This window comes from Pteropus medius, unplaced genomic scaffold (genome assembly GCF_902729225.1).
Source record: "Pteropus medius unplaced genomic scaffold, Ma_sr-lr_union100, whole genome shotgun sequence".
Lineage (NCBI taxonomy): Eukaryota > Metazoa > Chordata > Mammalia > Chiroptera > Pteropodidae > Pteropus > Pteropus medius.
This window is the reverse complement of record NW_024354500.1, coordinates 22,152,808-22,174,176: the sequence shown is the minus strand read 5'-3', so window position 1 is coordinate 22,174,176 and position 21,369 is coordinate 22,152,808. Positions and strand designations below refer to the sequence as shown.

Here is a 21,369-nt window from a genome sequence, read left to right as displayed (position 1 = left end):
CTTTCAAACTTGCTATGTATCCTATGGATCTGGAGGCAACCATGAAGCTCTCCTAATTCATAGTACAATATAAATAAATACTAACTTAATATTCTCCAAAGGGCTTGTAACTATAAGGAAGACATTTAAAGAAGGCACCGGAGGAGGCTTTGCAATTTAAATGCAGGGTAGGGAAATTTTCCCCAAAACCTTCCAGGAAAAAGAAAATCAAAAGAGCCATCATCCCTCCTCCCCCCGAAAAATTAATATAATTCATTCATATATTCTACAAATATTTGTTGCCTATAATATTCTAGGTCCTGTTATTGATATTTTACTTTTATCATAAAAATATAATTCTTACCTTAAAAAGACCAAGGAATATAAAGTTAATCGAAAGTTCAACATTATCTGCATCAATTTCGTAAGACATAAAAAGTAGGTAAAAAAAAAAAAAGATACCTATGTGTTCTTTTTTAATTGGACTTTTGTTGGTTGGAAAATATGAGCAGAAACAATATTTCTCTTTTCACCAGGGAAGCGCCATGCACTAGGAGGACTAATAGGATGACACTCCATTGCATGGTTAATGGAGCTGGGGCAAGTAGATTAACAACTGCTATAGCATCAGTTTTTAAACTACCATTTTTCCTACAGTCATTTAAAAAGAATTTAAAAGTATATGTTGATTTTTTTTTTTACATATTTAGTGTCAAATCCACAATTTTGTGACTGATAAAACACAAATCTTTCCTCAATACCATCTTTTCTTTATGTTACAGGGTTATCTCTCTTAAAAGCCAACCTACTTATTATGTCCATCTTCTACTTTTCAGTCTTCAATATCTGCCCCCTTGTTCTTAGGACAGATTTCTTAGTATGTGCTACAAGACAGTATGATTTTATCCAGTAACATTCTTCCAGCCTTATCTGAGATCTTTTCCTCTCCATGCTCATTTCTTATTACTTTGCATTTCTTTTAGTTCTACTAATACATTGTGATATTTTTACGAAGCACCCCGGCTTTACCTGCCTAGATCTTTCTCATTTGTTAGGGCTCACTTTGCATAAATGTCTTCCTGCAGAAAAGCTTCCTTGACTGCCTAATGGTGCACTTCCAACATTCCATGGAAGCCTCTTTTCAAGTATCAGAGCACTTAGCTTATATTATTTATGGCAATCAAGCTTTCAAGCATCTATCTCCATGAGAGAGAGGATAGCATTTGCTTTGTTTAATGCTTGGCACAATGCTGGCACATAGTAGGTACTTAGTGTATGTTCACTGGGTGAACTATGTTCAGTTCAGTATATATTTCCAGAGTGAGTATAGATGTGCAAGGTGCTATTCTATGCAACACAAAGATGACTAAGACATATTTCTTCTCTTCATGTTGCTTTCCATTTAGTATGTGTAGGCATTAGGGTATGTCATGACACAAATCCTATTATTAAGGCAACATTACAGGGGCCAAAAAGAGTCAGTCATGAAGAAATGGTTATGGGAATTTAGTTTCAGATATCAGATTAGAGTTTACTTTGGAACATTTTGATTAGTGTTTGAGAAGGTAGATCTCTTTTAATAGCTAGATTTAATTAGCTTTTTCAATAAATGAAAAAAATATGGTTTTGTTTCCTTTATGTTTGTCTTTCCATTTAAAATAGTAAAAATGATTATCATATTCATCAGTTCCATACTGGATTTAACAAAATATTTGATGTATATTTTAGTATTATCATAATTGTAGTTTTTATTATTAGGAGAGTTACGTCTAGATTTTCTGTACACAGATCTGTGATTATAATAATCCATTCCTAATTGCTTGTGTGAAATATATGAATTCTTTTTTGTACATTATTGTATCCTTTGAGGTGTTGGTAAACTAGACCCAATAGCAATATTTAATGTTCTCTTGAAGGTTATTTGACTTTGACTTAGAAATGTTACATTCCCATTAATTTCATAAATATTCCTCTAATGCTTTTTCTAAACCTGGGACATAATGTGGATCTTATTTCCACAGAAAATCATGGATATTATCAGTAATTGCTCTATTACCACAAAGAAAAAATATATTTAGATTGCAGAATCTCGAGATATTTCAAAAAATCTTTTGAAGTAGTGATTCAATATTGGTAATGAATGTAGTTTGCATACAAATAATAGTTATTATACTTTAAACCACAGTATAATAGTTATTATACTTAAACCACAGGATACTAAACCCAGGTGCTGCAGATTTCCATTTATTGTGCTAAACATACAGTGGAATGGTAAGGCTATGTTGTGATTTTTGAAAAATATTATTTTAAAGGTCTTAAAAGAATTATATGCTTTGTTCTCATAGCATCATTTCACTCTATTCTGTGATCATAGTCTATGTAATTCTCCCTCTAAATTAAAATTTACTCTGGATGGGCCTACTCTCTTCTTAGTCGCTCATAGACTTCTCCCTTATCTTGTGACTTACAAAACCTCAGCAATGGTAGTTTATACAGATTATTTCTGGCATTACCTATGCTAATATAGTTTCTCCTCTTCTCTGCTTTTAGTATAAACAAGTTTATATAACACCTAAAAAAGAATTTTTGAAATGTGACACTAAAGAGGTCCCTAATGTTTATTTCCCTGGAAGACCAATTTGGTAAGTGCCGAATCTCATTAGCTGCCACTTCTATTACTGATTTTATAAGTCAGATGTGAGAAACTATCCTACAGAGCAAGAAAATGTTCATAATGGTAAATTTGTCTTTTTATAATATTTTTTCAATTACAGTTTACATACAATATCATATTAGTTTCAGAAGTACAACATAGTGATTAGACATTAATACACCATACGAAGTGATCACCCTGATAAATTTTGTATCCAGATGACACAATGCATAGTTATTACAATATTATTGACTATATTCCAAATGCTGTATTTTACATCCTCATGATTATTTTGTAACTACAAATTTGTACTTTTTAAAAATTACGTTATATAATTTTATTTTATTTTTTAAATAATTTTTTTATTTTCAATTATAATTGACATAATATTACATTAGTTTTAAGTGTACAACATAGTGTTTAGACATTTATATGACTTATGATCACCCCAATAAATCTAGTACCATCTGACACCACACAGTTATTACAATATCATTGACTGTATTCCTTATGCTACAGTTTTACATCCCTATAAATATTATGTAAACATCAATTTGTACTTCTTTATTCCTTCTCCTTTTTCACCCGTCCTACCAACCCCCTACCCATCTGGCAACCATGAAAATGTTCTCTGTATCTACAAGTGTGTTTCTGTTTTGTTCGTTCATTTTTGTTCTTTAGACTTCACATGTAAGTGAAATCACATGGCATTTGTCTTTCTCTATTTGACTTACTCTACTCAGCACAATATCCTCTAGGTCCATCCATGTTATTGCAGATGACAAGATTTCATTCTTTTTTATGACTGAGTAATGTTCCACTGTATATATGTACCACCTTTTCTATCTTCACTCATCCATTGATGGACACCCAGGTTTTCTCCATATCTTGGCTATTGTAAATAATGCCGCAATGAACATATGGATGCACATGTCCTTTGAAGTGGTGTTTTGGGTATCTCTGGATAAATATCCAAAAGTGAGGTTTCTGGGCCCTTCTTTGTCCCTTGTTATAGCTTTTGTTTTAAAGTCTATTTTGTCTGGTATAAAAATTGATACCCCAGCTTTTTTTTTTATTTCTACTTTCATGAATTATCTTTTTCTACCCATTTACTTTCAGTCTGTGTGTGTCTTTTGATGTAAAGTGAGTCTGTTGTAGGCAGTATATGTTAGAGTCTTGTTTTCTTATCCATACAGCCATCCTATGTCTTTCAGTTGGAACATTTAATCCATTTACATTTAAGTAATTATTGATAGATATGTAGTTATTGCCATTTTACTATTCATATGTGCGTGTGTATGTATGTGTGTGTGTGTATATATACATTCTTTTTATAACTCAAATGCTATATTGGTGGGGCTTGAGAAGCTGTGACAGAGCCTAGCATGTAGACTGTGAGGGCTTGGACAGCTGTCAGGGATGAGTAGGCTCTGCTGCTTTGGCCATGTTGTCTGTTCTCAAGTTCTTAGAAGCAAGCATGCAGGAAGAAAGGTCAGCCCTTCAGAAACTGGTAGGTGACCTCATAGATTCCCATAGACTCCTGAGCCTTTTTGTCATAGTCAGTCTAGTCCTTCCCCTGCAGATTAATGTCACTAAAGATTGTCCCCAATTCCATACACTCAGCAGCAATCCCAGCCTCACAGGCTTGTTGTGAGGTAAAAATGCTGCACCAATAAAGTAGAGTGAGCATTGGCTCTGGAGTCAGATAGACCTAGGTTCAAATTTCAGTTTCATGGCTTACTAATTCTGGGCAAGTTGCAAAATCTCTGAAGTCCTTTCCTCATATGGGGCAGGAAATCAACTGGTTCAGGGCTCTGACATTCAAAATCTACTATCATCTTGAACTTCTCATTGTCTTTAGCATTGTAATCTTTGATGGTACTGCTTGGAATCTTGATGGAGTTTTCCTTTGTGCACAGCTTGCACTTCTGGACATGGAGGCATTGCCAGGACCTCCCTTAGTGCCACATTGTCCATCAGTCGAATATATTGCCACTTCTCTGAAATCTCACCGCAGCTGCCACATTTCATCTTTAAGCACCACCGGAAGCCCTCCCTCATAGGCTGTAGGTTAGTGATGTTCTCCAGCATGGCTATGAGCTGCAGTGTGACTTTTCCCCATAGGGGCCTGGCTCAGCACAGCACTGACTGTGGTGGCTCTTATATTTTAGATATCTTTTTCCTTCTTCTTCTTAAAGAAGTCTCCTTAGTATTTCTTGTAATACTGGTTTGGAGATGATGAACTCCTTTAGCTTTTTCTTGTCTGGGAAGCTATTTAGCTCCCTTTCAGTTCTAAATAATAGTTTTGCTAGCTTCAATTCTAGAATAATTTTGGTTTAGGTCCTTGCTTTTCATCAGTGTGAATATTTCATACCAATATTTTCTGGCCTGCAAAGTTCCTGTTGAGAAATCAGGTAACTAATTGCTTTTCTCTTGCTACTTTTAAGATTCTCTCTTGTCTTTAACATTTGGCATTTTAATTATGATGTGTCTTGGTGTGGGCCTGTTTGGGTTCATTTTCTTTGGGACGCTATACGCTTCCTAGGCTTATATGTCTATTTCCTTTGCCAGATTAGGGAAGTTTTTTGTTATTATTTCTTGAAATCGGTTTTCAATTCCTTGCTCTTTCTCTTCTCCTTCTGATACTCTGATGATATGAATGTTAGAACACTTGATGTTGTCCCTGAGGTTCCTTAATCTGTCCTCAATTTTTTTGGATTTTTTTTTTCTTTTTGCTATTCTGCTTGGGTGTTTTCAGTTACCTTCTTTTCCAAACTGCTGATTTGATCCTCTGCTTCATCTAATCTGTTGATTCCCTCTAATGTATTCTTCATTTCATTTGTTATATTTTTCATTTCTGACTGGTTCTTTTTTGTTTTCTATCTCCATTTTTATGATTTTATCTCTTCATTGAAGTTCTCACTGAGATCATTGAGCATCCTTATAACTAGTGTTTTGAATTCTGTATCTGGTAGATTGCTTGTCCCCATTTTTTTTTTTTAAGTTCTTCTGGAACTTTGTTCTGTTCTTTCATTTGGGCCATGTTTCTTTGTCTCTCCATTTTAGCTATCTTTCTGTTTTTGTTTCTGTGATTTAGGAGGATCTGCTACATCTTCCAGTCTTATGTAGTATTCGTTCTGTGGGGTCCAGTGGCTTAGTCTCCCTGGTCACTTGGGCCAGATACTTTAGGTGTGTCCCTTGTGTGAGTTGTATGTACTTTCCTGTTGTAATTGAGCCTTGATTGCTGTTATCGTGTCAATGGGAGAGTTTGACCCTTGGGCTGATTAATCATGAGAACTATCTGTGACTGCAGTGGAGGAGCTATTGTGCAGGGAATGACCATGTGGAACAGCATTTGCTTTAGCAGGGCTCTAGTGCTTGCCCAGTCTGCCCTTTGGGCGTGTCATTGTGGAGGTGGTTGGGTGGTGCTCTGGTGTCTGGAAAAGCCACTGGAAGTGGCTTGGATGGACCTGCCAATTGGCTGGGGTGGGGTCTCAGGGAATCACCAGGACTTGGTAAATAATGTTAGGCAGGTCGATGGAGACTCAGATATGGCGCCCTGCTTCATTTGTACACTGGATTGGGGAAGGGCTCAACAAAGGAAGAGTGACCTCTGCCAGCACTTCTGTCTGGGAGAAAGCTGCCCCTCCAGCCCTGGCCTTGAAACCAGACAATTTAGTTCCTCTCCATATATTCCTGGTGCCTATCAAGCTGTTGCTCCACTACTGGAGCTCAGAGTGAGTGAGTCTATCAGTGAGTAAGTCTGGGCATACACCCTTTAATAGAAATGTCTGCAACTCCCCCAGCCCTCCATCTCACTCGGCCACAATCTTTGCTGGTTCTCACAGCCAGAGGTTATGGGGACTTCTCTTCTCAGCACTGGAACCCCGGGCTGGGAAGCCTGGTTTAGGGCAGAGATCCATCACTCCTCAAGGGGGATCTCTGCAGCTGAGATTGCCCTTCCAATTTTTAATTGCCACATGGTGTGGAGCCCGCCCATTCTGAATCTCCACCCCTCTTGCCAGTGTCAAGATGGATTCTTTTGTATGTCCTTAGTTTTAGGACTTCCATTCAGTTAGACCTTAGGAGAGTCTCAGTGATGATTGTTCTGTAGTTTAGTTGTAATTTTAATGTAGTCATGGAAGGAGATGAGCATAGCATTTTTCTACTTCACTGTCTTGACTTGAAGCTCTCAAATTTGTCTTTCTGAGGTAATCTATGAAACTGCTCATATAGAAAGGCACACAAGAGGAATTAATTTTCTTAAGTATTTTATTATCAGTAATTCTTAATTTACCATGTTATAATTTTTATCTTTTTTAAGGAAGATAATTAAAAGGAAGATCAAACCTCTTTTAAAATTATTAAAGTTAAAGAAATTAGAGATTTTATAATCTGTTTTTCTGATATACTTACTAAGTTGCTTTTCTGAAGAACCATCATAGTATACAGATGGAAATACTGAGGAAAGATGGCTTTAAAACTGTAGACATCTCATTTATTTAATTAAATTAGAATTAATGAGGCTCGAACTCAAACAAGATAAGCATACTGCTTGTATTGGTGTTCTGTCAATGGATATTTGCTTAATGATCTATTCTGAATAAGAATGGCAGAATTAAAGAAAATGTGACTGGAACTCAAAGTGCTTAATTTTTAGTCCCTGCTTTTTTCCTCACTAAATGTGGGGCTCAAGCTACCCCTCCATCTGTTCAGTGAGATCACTACTTTAATTTCCACGGTCTTCAAAGTTTATGTAAGTCTTAAATAGAATTACTTTTTAGAATAAATATAGATTTTGCTATACTCTTTCACTTACTCAACAAATACTTTCTGAGTTCTTCCTTCATGCCAGGCACCTTGCTAGTCACAGAGTTAAAGCAGTGGACAAAACAGATACAGTTCCAGCACTGTGGGGCTCAGGGTCTAGGAGGAAACAAACATTACGTTATCATGCAAATAAGTAGCCAAGTAGAAATTGTGATAAGTTTTGCAAAGATGTCATGGAAGTGTCAGGGGAGGCAATAATAGGACGAAACTAAATTGGATTGAGAGTCGAGACTTGTCTCTATGACAGAATAAGAGCTTAAACTGAAACCTGAGGAGTGAGAAAGCAGCAGCCAGGTGAAGAGTGAATCAGGATCAGTATTCCAGACAGAAGAAAGAGTCCATAGAAAAGCCCTGAGGTATGAAATCACCCAGGGGTCCAGGATGTGATCTGAGATGAGGTTGGAGTGAGAAGGAAGAAAGTACATCATGGGAAGGCTGAGGCCAGAGAAGGGCTTTTATTTTAAATACAGTGACAATTTGAAAGTGACACAGAGAGGGGTATGTATGGAAGGGAGATATGTACAATGTATAACAGATGAGATTTTGGGTGGGTGAGAAGTTTGGGTTTGTTTTCATTTGTTTTATAAAGACTTACCTTTTTAAAAAGGCTGGATTCTCAAGGAGATAATATCAGGCAAGAGTACACATGGACTTTGAACATCTGAAAATGTTTCTTAAAAGGCTTCATGTATCTTTTTAGGAGTACTCATCTCACAACTTGAAAATCACAGATTTAAAACACAGTGCCCAATCTCAGATAGTCTATAATCTCATTGGGTAGAAAATGCACAAATACATGAAAAGTTAATCATAAACATTTAAATAACAATTCAGAACAATAATAGAGGAACTATAATAAGCAAGTCATGTGTAATTATTTAATCAATGAGCAGCAAGTGATTGGTCAGAGGCCCTCAGTGGTCAGGGAGTTCTTTTGGGATCTTGAAAAACTGGGAGAATTTGAATGGCCTGAAAGGAGCACTTATGACATCTCAGGACTAACATGTCCGAGGATTATTTGGGACCTACATTACATCTTCATTTTCTTATTGAATTATTGTTTCACAGATAACATCAAATTCATTAACTGGCCCAAATGAATAGAAAGTACGAAACATAAAATTTATGTTCATTACTGTATATGCTTTCAGACACCCCATTTTCTTTTTTTAATGTTAGAAATGACTGAAAGATTAAGGCTGGTTGAGGTAGATGTCAGGGGAAAGATAAATCAGTTAGAATAGATAGAATAGTGGGATAACAATATAATTTGTGTATAAATTTTAACAAAAATGTTTTAACTTGTGACTAATGAAATATATAGGCTAAATAAATTAATGTTGTTTTGTTTATCCAAATATTGAAATTGAGAATTCAATTTAGCTCAGCATCTTGATTTCCATGATTTAAATTATAATAACAATAACAATAACAAGTAGCATCTTAGAACAATAAGTCTTCCAGAAGTTAGATCCACATCCGGTTCCTAGATTTTTATTGATGGCTAATTACCTCAAAACTGCGACCATATATAGTGGCACCTGATGGAATCAGTTGTATATGATATCCATATTTTAGACTATATGCTGTTTGTTGCTCTAGGCTGATATCAAATAACTATTCCTGATATCTAAATGAGCAGCAATGACCTTGTCATGGAGCATGGAACTTGTCATTAGCATTTGCAGATTAACCCAGAATTATGAAGTACAATTTCCATATTTCTTTATATCTACATATATATTTTATAAATTTAGTTATATATAAATAATATTAAATTTATATGTAGATATAAATATTAAGTACTGTTATAAAACTCTATATGTGACCATCAACTAGTTATGAAATTCAGAATATTTAAAGCAGTTTCTCCAAAAATGTATGCAAATAATAAAAATTCAGTGAGATTTTTCTATACATTTTATGATTTAAATGGTGAAGTTATTTTCTTCTTAAAATCCCTTCTTTTGATAAAGTCCTAAGGAAACAATAAGACATGTAAAGATGTTAGCCTATTTGTTTTTCACTGTGTGTGCCGCCCATCAAGAGAACTGTGCTATGTATCCAAGAGCAAATCATGATGTTTACATTCCCAGGCATTCATCTTGGGCTAAAGAATTTGAAAATTGGCAAGGTTGACTTACAGGTAAGTACAATCACTTGAGATATTCACATGCGATATTCAATTTATCTTTAGCAAATACTTTTGCGCTGACAAAACAGAACATTTTATGCTCTTTTTCACAGATAAGAACAATCCATCTGAGTGACTCCAAAGTGACTGAAGACTTCAGTTCTCACTCCCAAACTTTTTAAAAGAAAATTGTTGTATCAGTCTTGAGAAATCTTTATAAGGATATTAGACTTATTTTGATAGCTAGATCAATCAAGGCAGGATATTTCTTTATGGCTGTAATGAAATCCGTAATGAATTTAGGAATATTTGTATATTCTGGTTAAATAATTTTGCTAGATGCTGGCTGGGATATAAATATGCATGCACTATCGTTTTTAGAGATTATAAGATATAAGACTAATAAACTCTGTGATACAGGATCAAAAATTGTAAACTCAAGAAATAAAAGACATTTAAAAATTGTACCAGGAATTAATCAGAAAATACCAAGTTTTTAATTTAAAGAACAACTTCATAAAGCAAGTGGCATTTATGATGGGTCTTATATGAAGGAGAGGTTGGATAATCATAAAGTCCATAAAAGTCCATAAAATAGAGATGAGATGTTTAGCAGATAGAAAGAGGAAAGCATAAACAGAGAGAGTGAAATATGTGAGACAGTTTTCTGGAACAGCAAACAAGCTATGAAAAAGAGTAGGCAACAGTAAAATTCGAAATCCAACATTATTTTTATAGCAGTACTGAGAAAGTGGTATGTATCTTTGAGTAATGTGTATCTTTGAAAATGTTGGTTGAAATTTAATTTAAAAAGATTAATCTACCATTGTTGATTTGGAATGAATTTATCAGGGAAATTATAACAGTAACCTAGACAGTAAAAATATTGTTATTTTAATAATAACCTATTGGAAATTAAAAGTATGTAAGAGATGTTATGAAGGTAGATTATCTGTGATTAAGCAACTGATTGCATACCTGCCTGAGTGAGAAAGGAGTGTAGGTGACTTAAAGCTGGTGACTAAGAGATTGGTAGTGCTATTAATAAAACAAAAAGAAAGAAAGAAAAGAAAAGAAAGGAAAAATAAGAGAGGTCGGAATGAGTAAATGGTCATGGAAAAAAAATGTATTTGTAGACATCTTGAATTTAAGTTGCCAGATTGCTGGAAATCTGTGCCTGGACCAGAGGAAAAGAAAAGGAAGTGCCGATGGGGAAGGAAGGCATAGAAGTAGAAGAGATGGGGAAGTGAGGAATGAGGATGAAGAAGCCAAGAGTGATCTTGCAGTCAGCAGAGTCTGTGGAAAGGTAGAGGAACTGAAGAAAGGAGACCAAGAAGAGGTTCCCGAGCAGCACTGACTAGGAGAACGTCCCTGCCCTGATGGCAATGTCCTCTACCTGTGCTGTTCAGTATGGTAGTCAGCAGTCACATGCGAATTCTGAGAAACTGAACTTTAAATCACGTTTAATTTTAATGAATAGTTTAAGTTTAAATGCCACATGTGGCTAGTGGCCACATTATAGACTTAAAACATTTTAGTCTCACCGCAATCACTTTTCTACTCAGACACCAAATGACATCCCTAAAATATAAATTAGAGTATATCCTTCCCCTGCTTAAAATTCTCCAGTGGATCTTCAATGTATGGGAATAAGATCCAAACTACTAATTATGGCTAAGGGAATTTTTCTCTCCCCAACCAAAGCTCCAGCCACGTAAGCTAAGTTCCCTAAACAGGCCTATCCTTTTCCAGGTCAAGGCCTCTGTTCTTGTTTCTCTAATACTGCCTTCTCTTTCTTCCTGTTCTTTACGTGCTCATTTCTTTTCCATCTTTCACTCTCTGTTTAAGAATTATTCCTCAGGGAAGTTTTCCTTGAGCCCCTTTATCTAAATCACCCAGGTTGCCCTATTTATTATTCTATAACTCAACACTCAATTTATTTCCTTTATGCCACTGATCATAATTTGTACTGATTTGTTTATTTCTCTCAGCTTCCCTCGCTAGACTGTAAATGCCCTGAGGGCAGGGATCATGTGTATCTTATATTTTTCATACTTATCAGAGTGTCTGGCATATGGTATGTGTGCAATAATTATTGATTGTTGATCAAATACCAAAAACACTGCCTGCTGAAAGAATATGTAATTACTAAACAGAGGTTTCCATAAACATTTTGTATTATTGTTAAATGACTACATTTCAGCAAATAAACGCTCAGAAAAACTTATACAAATAGATTGGTATAATATATACCTTGAATAGTTCATTTAAACAGAAGAAACTAAGATAGTATCAATTGAAAGATATAATTTGGGTAGTACTTGAAGAGGAAGAAAGTTACATAACATATACTTTATAAAACCTCAAACCTAGAGGAAGATTTTATTTCTAAGGTACTCCTTTAATGCCTGCCTCTGATTTTTTCTTTCACTGAAGTTCTAACACCCTTGAAAGTACTGGAAAAATTTCATTCAGGGTATTTTCTTGGAATTGTCAATAACAATGGAAGGTAGACATTATTATTACCACGTAGAAAACAAAATAAAATCTGTGGTTCCCTAGATTGCTGTAGTTTAATAGAGAAAAAAAAAAAGATGTGTTACTGCTTGGAAATGTATGAGAAGGACAATTTATTGCCCAGATAAATAGTTGTTTACTTTCAATGTATGAGTGAAATAAACCAGCTTGCCTGTTAAACTGCTTCCATTACTTAAGTAACCATAAAATGACATTTTTCATAAAATTTTATTTCACTAGGAATGAATCTAATGGTGCAGCATTGTAAAATTTTTGAAATAAAAGACCTTTTTCTAAGGTATATCTTTTAAAATTTAAGCATGAAAATAATTACATATATGAAAACCAGTATTTTTCCTTAGCATTTAAAATGAGGGTTCATGTCTACAGATAAAGAAAAATAGAAAACCTTTCTCCAGGACAACCAGTTTTTTTCTGTTATGCTTCCTGTTGCATCTCTATCAATGTTTTAACAATAAAAAAAGAAAAAGGGAGAAAAGAAAGGAAGAAACAGTATAACTGATTATGCTAGTATAGCACAAGTTTTATCTCTATGAGTTTAAGAAATGCCGTTTATTTCCAAATCTAAGTTAAAAGTTAAATTCCATGTTTTAATTTTTTATGCCGATGCATAGTCTTTATAAATACTGAGGGAAATAAAGTTGGATTTTAAAAAGAGATTGTAATCCTAACTTTAACTTTGTTCAAATACTTATATATCTTCCTTCATAGGAAGATATATAAGTATTTAGTCCCTTATCCAAATGGTGACTATGGAAGTCAGTTTGAAAAGCATAAAATTTCTTAAGTGATGATAATGTAAGTATAGATAACATATGTGATTTTTAAATGATATTTTAGTAACATAAATAAGCTTCAAATATAAAAAATGGTCCAGCTAAAGTTGTCCCCAAATTATAGATAATCTTATGACTAATACCATAAAATGATTTTTATTTGAAATCTTTTTCTAATTCTTTCATCTTCCTATTGAATTAACCATAGTCATTCCATGACCCATTACTTAGTAGGCAGCATCCATTAAATTAGATAATCATAAAACTTCCCCACATAGGAATATTGTATTTTCTGGCTAATGTACCACATTAAAGAATGAAAGCAAATGGGGTTTTTTTTTTGTTTGTTTTTTGTTTGTTTGTTTTTTTTTTTTTTGGTATTCTGAACAATAATTGGGACATGAAAAAAAAAAAGACATACTGTTTGAGCTACGTGAAGTTTTTCCGATATAATTGTTGAACTCCAGAATATTTATTCTGGAGAAAGATTCCTGTATAATTTGAGTTGCAAAGTTTATTTCATTAATTCGTTGTTAGAGTATGCCTCCCTAGGTAGGGAATTTGAGAAAATAAAAAGCAGATGACTCTCAAGTGGTGAAAATTATAGCATGAGTCCTCAAAAGACTGTGTGTTTCCTTTTTCTTCCTCCTTTGCCCAAAGGGGCATGTTGGAAAGTAGATAATTACCTTATGAACTCATGTTGTATACACAGATGGATTGGTTAGTATGAAAAAAATTGCATTAATGGCCTGTGAAATGCAGATGAAGTAATTATTTAGATAGCTCCATCAAAACACTAACTCATTCTGATTTCAAAAATTTAAATGAGCCTAAGGAACATGTGGTATACCCCAGTAATTTTACCATAACCATTTCACTTCAAATCAGAAGAGTTAAGATAGTTCAATTTGTTACTTCAAACAACTATTAATCCAGTTGCTATGTGAATTAACATATTTTTATTTTAGTATTCAGTTTGTATAATCAGACATAATTCCATTTATCATTTGATAATCCTTAACCAACTGCATGTTTTTAGGTTATTGAAAGCATCATGTTGGGGGAAAAAAACCACTGTCAAAATGAAGATATCATAGGTAAAGTGAGTTAGTGAAAAAAATAATTGACGTGGTATTACTCTTATTTGTTAAACATGGGAAACAAAAATTCTAGGAGGCATCCTCTTCTGAAACAGATCATATTCATTAGCTTAATAAACCTAACCCTCTACTTTGGCATCTCCTTGTTCCCTAATTCAGAAAATATTCTGTTGCCTTCACAAGCTGCTGAATCTGCTGAGAGGGATTTTTTCTAAAACAATGTTGTACAGATTACACTTCCTGTTGAAGGATTTGAAGCAAATCATACTGACTTGAAATATAATGCTTTTTGCACTTGCATTTTCCTTTGTTTTATTTTCGTAAGTCCTGTGGAATGCATATTTAGTTTCCAGGATTTTGCAAAATGTTGTGATGCTTAAGAGGAAGGACATTTTTCTGGACCTGGGGCTCTAGAATTCATCAAGAGGGTAGACTTGAACAGATCTGTCTGTGCTACCCCGTAAATCTGCAGTGCATTCTATAAGTGGGGAAGAATACAGTACTTATGTGCTCTTATTTAAGAGGAATGAACAGAACTCATGCATTAAAATATTTCATATCAATGTATATATTCTTAAAGAAACAGTTTACTGTTAACAAAACTGATCTGTACTAGCAGACAAAAAAACAAACTGATAAAGAATCAAAGTAATAGTTTTTACAAACAAAATGTATAATTATTTGTTATTAAAAGAAGTTATGGAACTGAGGACATGAGGCAAAAGAAAGAGTGGTATATCTGTGTAGATAACATTTTCATATGGGAAACTTAAAGTTCTGATATAAGGAAAAGAACCAAAAGTAATGTTAGCACAGCCTTTCTGTGGATATAAAAGATTGATGGAATTGGAAGCCTCTCTTAAAAGAAATATGTACACTTAATAATGAACAAGAGAAGGATAAGGGTTCAGGTACAAGAAATCCTTCAAAGTTATACTTATCTTAGAACTTGTTGACCTGACAGGCAATAATCACATAGGGTTTTGGAAAAAAATATATGAAGAATATATAATAGTTTCTGAATGTCCTCTGTGTTTTGATACCTTCTACATAGAGGGAAGACCAGGTGAAAATTTCAAATTACTTTGGGACTGTGGTCAAAAATTGTCATGAAGGGCAGAAAATGTTTCTTTTCCTTTCTCAGCCTATGATTATTCTCAGCTATTAAAGGGGGGTGGGGGGAGGGGAGGTAATTAACTGAAAAATTATCAGAAGTGACAATATTAAATTTATGAAGCAAACAAAAAGTGTTGAGTATAATTTTGCTTCAGTCAAGAACCAGTTCTTTTTTTTTTAATTGACTGTAACTTACCCAAACTGTCTTAATTAATCATACTTACAAAGATAAAATCTTGTAGGTGTATAAGTTTCACAAATACAAACCTCTTTCCTGCTGGAAAGCACAAAGTGTGTGGGCAAAGGACAGAATCGGGGGAATGAGACTGGAGATGGAGATTGAACATCTAATGTTTCATTAAGAATTTTAAAGAGAAATAATGTTCAGAGTCATCACTTGATTCAGTGTTATCGTCAAAGATAAAAATGCCTGTCTGCTGGGCCAGGCACCGTGGTTCTGTTGCCACCTCTAACACCCTTGCCAAGGAAAATTGATATGTGTGTAGCTCATGGGAGAGTGGTTAGATATTGGAAAAAAGGAGTGCAGAAGGGAGAGAGGATGGAGATAATTTTACTGTAAATCATCAACATGTCAGATTTAATATATCTACTATAAGAAATACAGAGAAGAAATAGCAAAACTCTAGAATATTTGCTTTGAGAGAGAAGTTATTTCTGGTACTATAAAATATAGTTGTGGTGGAGCATGAATCCCTGTCCCTTGTAAGCAGACTTTATATAGTGACTTCCTTTTGAAGAGTATTGTATGGAATGAGGAGAAAATATCTTTACAGTGGAGAATCCAGTGAAACATTACCTCAGACATGTAATCAAGGTCAACATCATCAGTGATAAGTCATATTGATAGCATATACCCTTGATATAATGTGATGAGAATGGCATTTCTGTGACTTTCCTCCCCAAATTCCATAACCTCAGTCTAATCATAAGAAAAATATTAGGCAAATTCCAATGGAGGGACATTCTACAAAATAGCTGACCAATACTCTTTAAAACTTTTAATGTCATCAAAAATGAGGAAAACCTTAGAAACTATCACAGCCAAGAGGAGTTTTAGAAGACATGACAACTAAATCTAATTTAGTGTCCTTGCTTGAACCTTGGAACAGAAAAAGGACATTAAAATCTAAAGAAATCAGAAAAATATGGACTTTAGTTACTTATAATATAACAACATTGGTTCTTTAGTTGTGACAAATGTACCAAGATAATAGAAGATTTTAACAATAGGGGAAGCTAGGTGTGAGATATATAGGACCTCTATGTACTGTCTTCCCAACTATTCTGTAAATCTAAGACTAATCTGAAATAAAATGTGAAAAAAATAGTTGACAGCTATGTACAATTTAAGAGTCTTTTAAAATAAAATGAGATAAAAGAAACATGTACACTTAATGAACAGGAACATTCTTAAATAAATGTTTCTTCCATTCTTGTATAATTACAATAATATCTATGCCAAAATATAGGACAAATGGACTAAAATGTTAACTATTAAAAATATATATATAGCAATTATATGAATGTAAATATGTCTAGTAAAGCTTAATGTGTTAGAAAAAATTATAAAAGATTAGTATATAAATGTTTTTAAACCTCTGCCTAAACAATGGGAAGCATTATATGACATTATTAATAAAATATATATAAAGAACTCCAATGAATTAAAAGTTTTAAATCTCAAGTTCAACAGATGATTAAGAAAAAACATGAGGGCAAATATCCAAAAATGGAGGTTGACATTTTACCTTGAAGGTAAGTAAGGAAAAATTTAAAATGAAACATTGACAGTGCCAGGCACACAGTAGTTTATCAGTAAATATTATTAAACATATTGACTATATATATACACACACATATATATATATATGTGTATACATATATAATCAATTTAAAAAATAAGATGTTTGTAGCAGTGAAAAAAATTAATAGTGTGAAAATATAAAAATCATAAAAATGACCCTTAACTTTGACCCTGTAATCCTATTTCTGAGAATGTTCATAAGTGTATTATCTTGACGCATAATCAGAAGTACAGATCTATAGAGATTGAGATTATGGCTAAATGCTTGGCTAAATTGTCAAAGACTTGGGAGAAACATGATTAGAAAACTAGTCACAAAGAGGTCTAGACAAGAGGTATTTGGATAGACTTCTCAAAATAGGCAGCTACAGTAGTTTGAAGATATTTAAATCTCATTTGAATGTTCACTAAAGGATGACTTCAACAGAGAAAGATTTGAATAAACAAGTAGATAGGATGACCCCTTCTGTGGACTCGTGTCAGTGTCCTTCCCCAGCCATTTCTGTCATTGCATAATGACTCCTGAACAGAGTGGCCATGGTGACAGTGATGGAGACTATGTGTAGACTCAGCAACATAGGCTCCCACTCACCGACAGCAATGCTGAGTGTCCAATCCACCAGCAATGGAAACTAAGACTGAGTCCATGATATGCTATGATTCCTTGAAGAGGACCAAACATTCGAAACACTTCTATCATAGAAGGGGAAGCACTTAGTAAAATAAACACTCTACATATTGATTTGCCTACCTTCCCTATGATGCTTCTGCCAAAACTATCATCTGTAGATCTATAGAATTCCTTATCCACTGTTTTGGTACTCCAAAGAGTATCACTTTCCTGTACCAGAGGAATTCATTTCCCAGTAAATGAAGCATGATGGTTTTCTAATGAACATGGAATTATTGTTTTTACTATGTTCCCTATAACTATTTCCCAAGTCTATATTAGTTATCTATTTCTGGATAACTAATCACTCTAAAAGATGACAGCTGAAAATAACATTTATTATCTCATGGTTTCCATAGGTCAGGAACATGACTCTCAACTTACCTGGGTGCCCATTACTCAAGGTCTCTCATGAGGTCACAGCTGGCTAGAATGCAAGACTCAACTGCTGATGGTACTGGGGAAGGTGGTTCTGCTTCCAGGCTCACTCATGTCATTATTTGCAGACCTTGGTTCACTACTACATGGGCTTCCAAAGAACCTCACAACATGGCAGCTAGCTTCCTCCAGAATGAGTGATCCAAGAGAATGTGAGTGAGCTTTAACACAAGAATCCACAGTATTTTTTGTATAACTTAGTCTTGGAAGTTATATCCCATCACCTCTGACATACAGAATTTGGTAGAAGTGAGCCACTAAATCCAGGGGACTACACAGGGTATGATGCATGAGGTGGTGGTCACTGGGAGCAACCTTAGACACTGCATAAATAAAAACTTATTAAAAGGGTAGATATCAGGGTACATGTTCTTATTACAATAAAAAATGTGAAAAAAGTCCCTTTTATCATGACATAAGATTGTTGCGAAATTCTCACAACATAAATGCCAAATAATAGAGAAACAAATTTATACATTAAAATACAGGTTAAAAAAACATAAAATAATTATTTACACTATATATTATAATGGAAAATTGTTATAAAATAAACAGAAAGGCAGAAAGTAAAATTATCCAAATATATAAGGACAAAGCTTAGAAAGGTAGTCACAAAAAGCAAAACAATGTGTTGAGTTAGAATGCTAGTATTATGGTTAATTTTTTAAAAATATTTAATACTGTTAAAAATATTTTTACAAATGTAAAAAAGAGGAATGGTACCATATTGATAATGTTTAATGTTAATTTATATCCTAGCTATAAAAAACATTCTTAATATATGAATTTATGTTAACTATTATAATAGGGCATGACTAAGAGTATGGATGACTCACTAAAAACCTTTATTCACTCATGGCATTAGGTTTTTAGTAACATCATCCTGGCATATATAGAATCCACAATTTTATACCATGTGTTTTCTTATCTATATTCTGAAACCAGTCTACAAGTAATTAGGCATTATTTACACTGTTACCTCTGATTCAAAGTGATAGGCACAGACTTACATATTCAATTATTTTATTCATCGAAGATTGTGTCTATTTCACACCAAAAAAATATACTAACAAAAAGGGGTTTGTCCCCTGTAACCTTTTTAGGACACTAAATCAAACCATCTGTGGTAATGATTTTTTCTGCTTAGGAAATGATTATTAACATATGGCAATGTCAAATGATTTTAATTTTTCTTCCATTAAGCAAGAAACAGCATGTCATGTCTTAAGTAGCCTAGAGATTGTTTGCTTTTTTCATTATGAATTGCTAATCAAGGAATATTGTCTACTGCCCCTCCCCATATATACTATAAAAATTCAGAATGTCCCTAATTTTATAAACAGAATAAGAGAATAATATATATATATATATATATATATATATATATGGTTAACAGATAAGATACTGTTAATTCAGATTTCAGTGCCAAAATTATGATTAATATACTTGGTTATATGATAATCTTGAAAGAAGCCATGAAAAAGCCTACAATCTTATCTTTAGAGAGATTATTATTGCTATAAAAGTAAGTAAAATTTAATTTTACCAGCTAAATCATATGAGACTTCTTCCATTTGAATGATAAATTGAAAAATAGCTCCACCTAATGATCTTGACACTAGCACTATCAACTTAAACTTTGAGTAGAATGAAGAGGTTAGACGATGTGATTTCGATGTCTCTCTGACCTCGCATTATACGCTTTTGACATTTAATTGTTTAATAGCAGGGAGTACCTCACTGTAAGATCTTTGGTTTCTGTGAAGGGTCTTGGAGTATAGAATACAGAAACAAATATCATTCTACATTTTCTGATAAGTATGAATTCATTTATGGGTACAGAATATATTTAAATTGGGACTCCTAGAAATCTAGAACATATAATTTAATCGGGGATAAAGGTTAAAAAACTATTCGGCCCATAATTTCCACTTCTGACTTGAGCTCAATAGCAGCAGGCACAATGATCAAACCATAAAAGAAGTCTTTTGTGAAAAGAAGATAAATTATCTGGGAGGCAAGAGTGACTTTTAAAGTAACAGTCAATGATAAATGATGAACAGTATGTAACAGATATGATGGTCCAAAGTTAAACAGTTTAAAGATTAAAATGATAATAAACATTACATCTCTAAATCTCATTACTTGAAATCAAGAAATAGCCAAAATGATCTATTTTTAATGAAAAGCCACCCTGAGAGTACTGACCACTTATTTCTTAATGAATGGAACAAGATTACAAATACAATAATATTTTTTAAAACACCTCAGCCTATCTAGCACATATTTATTTTCTTCAGTGTATATTTATTTAAAGATCAGACTTAATCATAAAAGAGCTAATAGCCCAATATCCTATTAGAATTTTTTAAATAGACAGTTCTACTTATTTAGAACACCTGCAATTACTGCTATTTGATACTTGAAAAAAATGATAATACTGCCTATAATACTGATAGCACTTGTAATACTTTTAACAACTTAAGAGCCAAAGCTAACTCTCTCTCACTTATTCAACCCGAAGAAATTATAGTAAACTCTCTATGACCTTTTGCTGAATCAAACTAAATAATTTACTTGGAGAATTTAGCACAAAGTGGCATAGATAAGGAGTCCTCTACCAAAGTTCAGTCTGAAAGTTAGACATTAAATTTGAGTTATGAGATGGAATAATCAAATTCTATGTGGGGGTGGGAAATTCCAAGGCGTGGTGTTGCTAACAGGTAATTAGTGAAACTGGTAAGAAAGACATTTAGGAACTGGTGGAGATCCTATGGACTGGAGAGTATACCTAGTCTAAAGATTTTTTTTTTCCATCTTACCATGGAAGAACACTGGCTTTAATTGCAAGAAGTCAGAAATATAGATTTTATGTCTCGTTTCATGATTATTAAGATATGATGTAAGCCAGACCACACCCTTTTGCGGACAGTTTCTGATGGTCGACAGATACTTTTGAGGATGACTGATTGTTAGAAAGTTTAGATCTGCTATAGGATCACTTGGTGCTTGTGAAAAATGCATGTTCCCGGAGCTCTCTATCCTAGATTCTGATTCAACAAGTCTGAATTCGACCCTGATATACATTTCTTAAAAGTATGCTTGATATTTCTTTGACAAACTAAAGTTTTATAAACATGGTATAAGCTATTTCTTTTAAAAAATTGAAAATGAAAGGAGATTAAAAAAAAGCAAAAGTTAGGTGGCAGGACCTTACATTCAGGCATTATTGGAGTATCACATTCTTCTGTTTAAACATCAAGTTTCTAGGTTAGTAATATCAGCATCACAGATAATCTCTAAAAAAGCA

The 21,369-nt window shown here is 33.7% G+C and overlaps 2 protein-coding genes across 7 annotated transcripts in view; one reads left to right on the top strand and one right to left on the bottom strand.

The window, feature by feature from the left end:
• ADGRB3 (adhesion G protein-coupled receptor B3) overlaps positions 1–21,369 on the top strand; it is a 654,835-nt gene that overhangs the window by 214,859 nt on the left and 418,607 nt on the right. The window lies entirely within an intron of this gene.
• LOC120594797 (CXXC motif containing zinc binding protein-like) lies at positions 4,082–4,723 on the bottom strand. The gene is made up of 3 exons (XM_039852894.1): positions 4,645–4,723; positions 4,419–4,589; positions 4,082–4,270 (listed from the first exon to the last, which is right to left on the bottom strand). Exons 1-3 carry the CDS (start codon positions 4,721–4,723, stop codon positions 4,197–4,199), a joined length of 324 nt encoding a protein of 107 aa, XP_039708828.1. The 3' UTR covers positions 4,082–4,196.

Excerpts from the sequence above, each read along its gene's own strand:
- LOC120594797 (XM_039852894.1), bottom strand. The coding sequence starts at position 4,723 with ATGCTGGAGAACATCACTAACCTACAGCCTATGAGGGAGGGCTTCCGG. Across the intron at positions 4,590-4,644 it reads GATGAAATGTGGCAGCTGCG|GGAGGTCCTGGCAATGCCTC; the intron begins GTGAGATTTCAG and ends TGTGGCACTAAG. Across the intron at positions 4,271-4,418 it reads ACCAGTTGATTTCCTGCCCC|AGGCTGGGATTGCTGCTGAG; the intron begins ATATGAGGAAAG and ends AACAAGCCTGTG.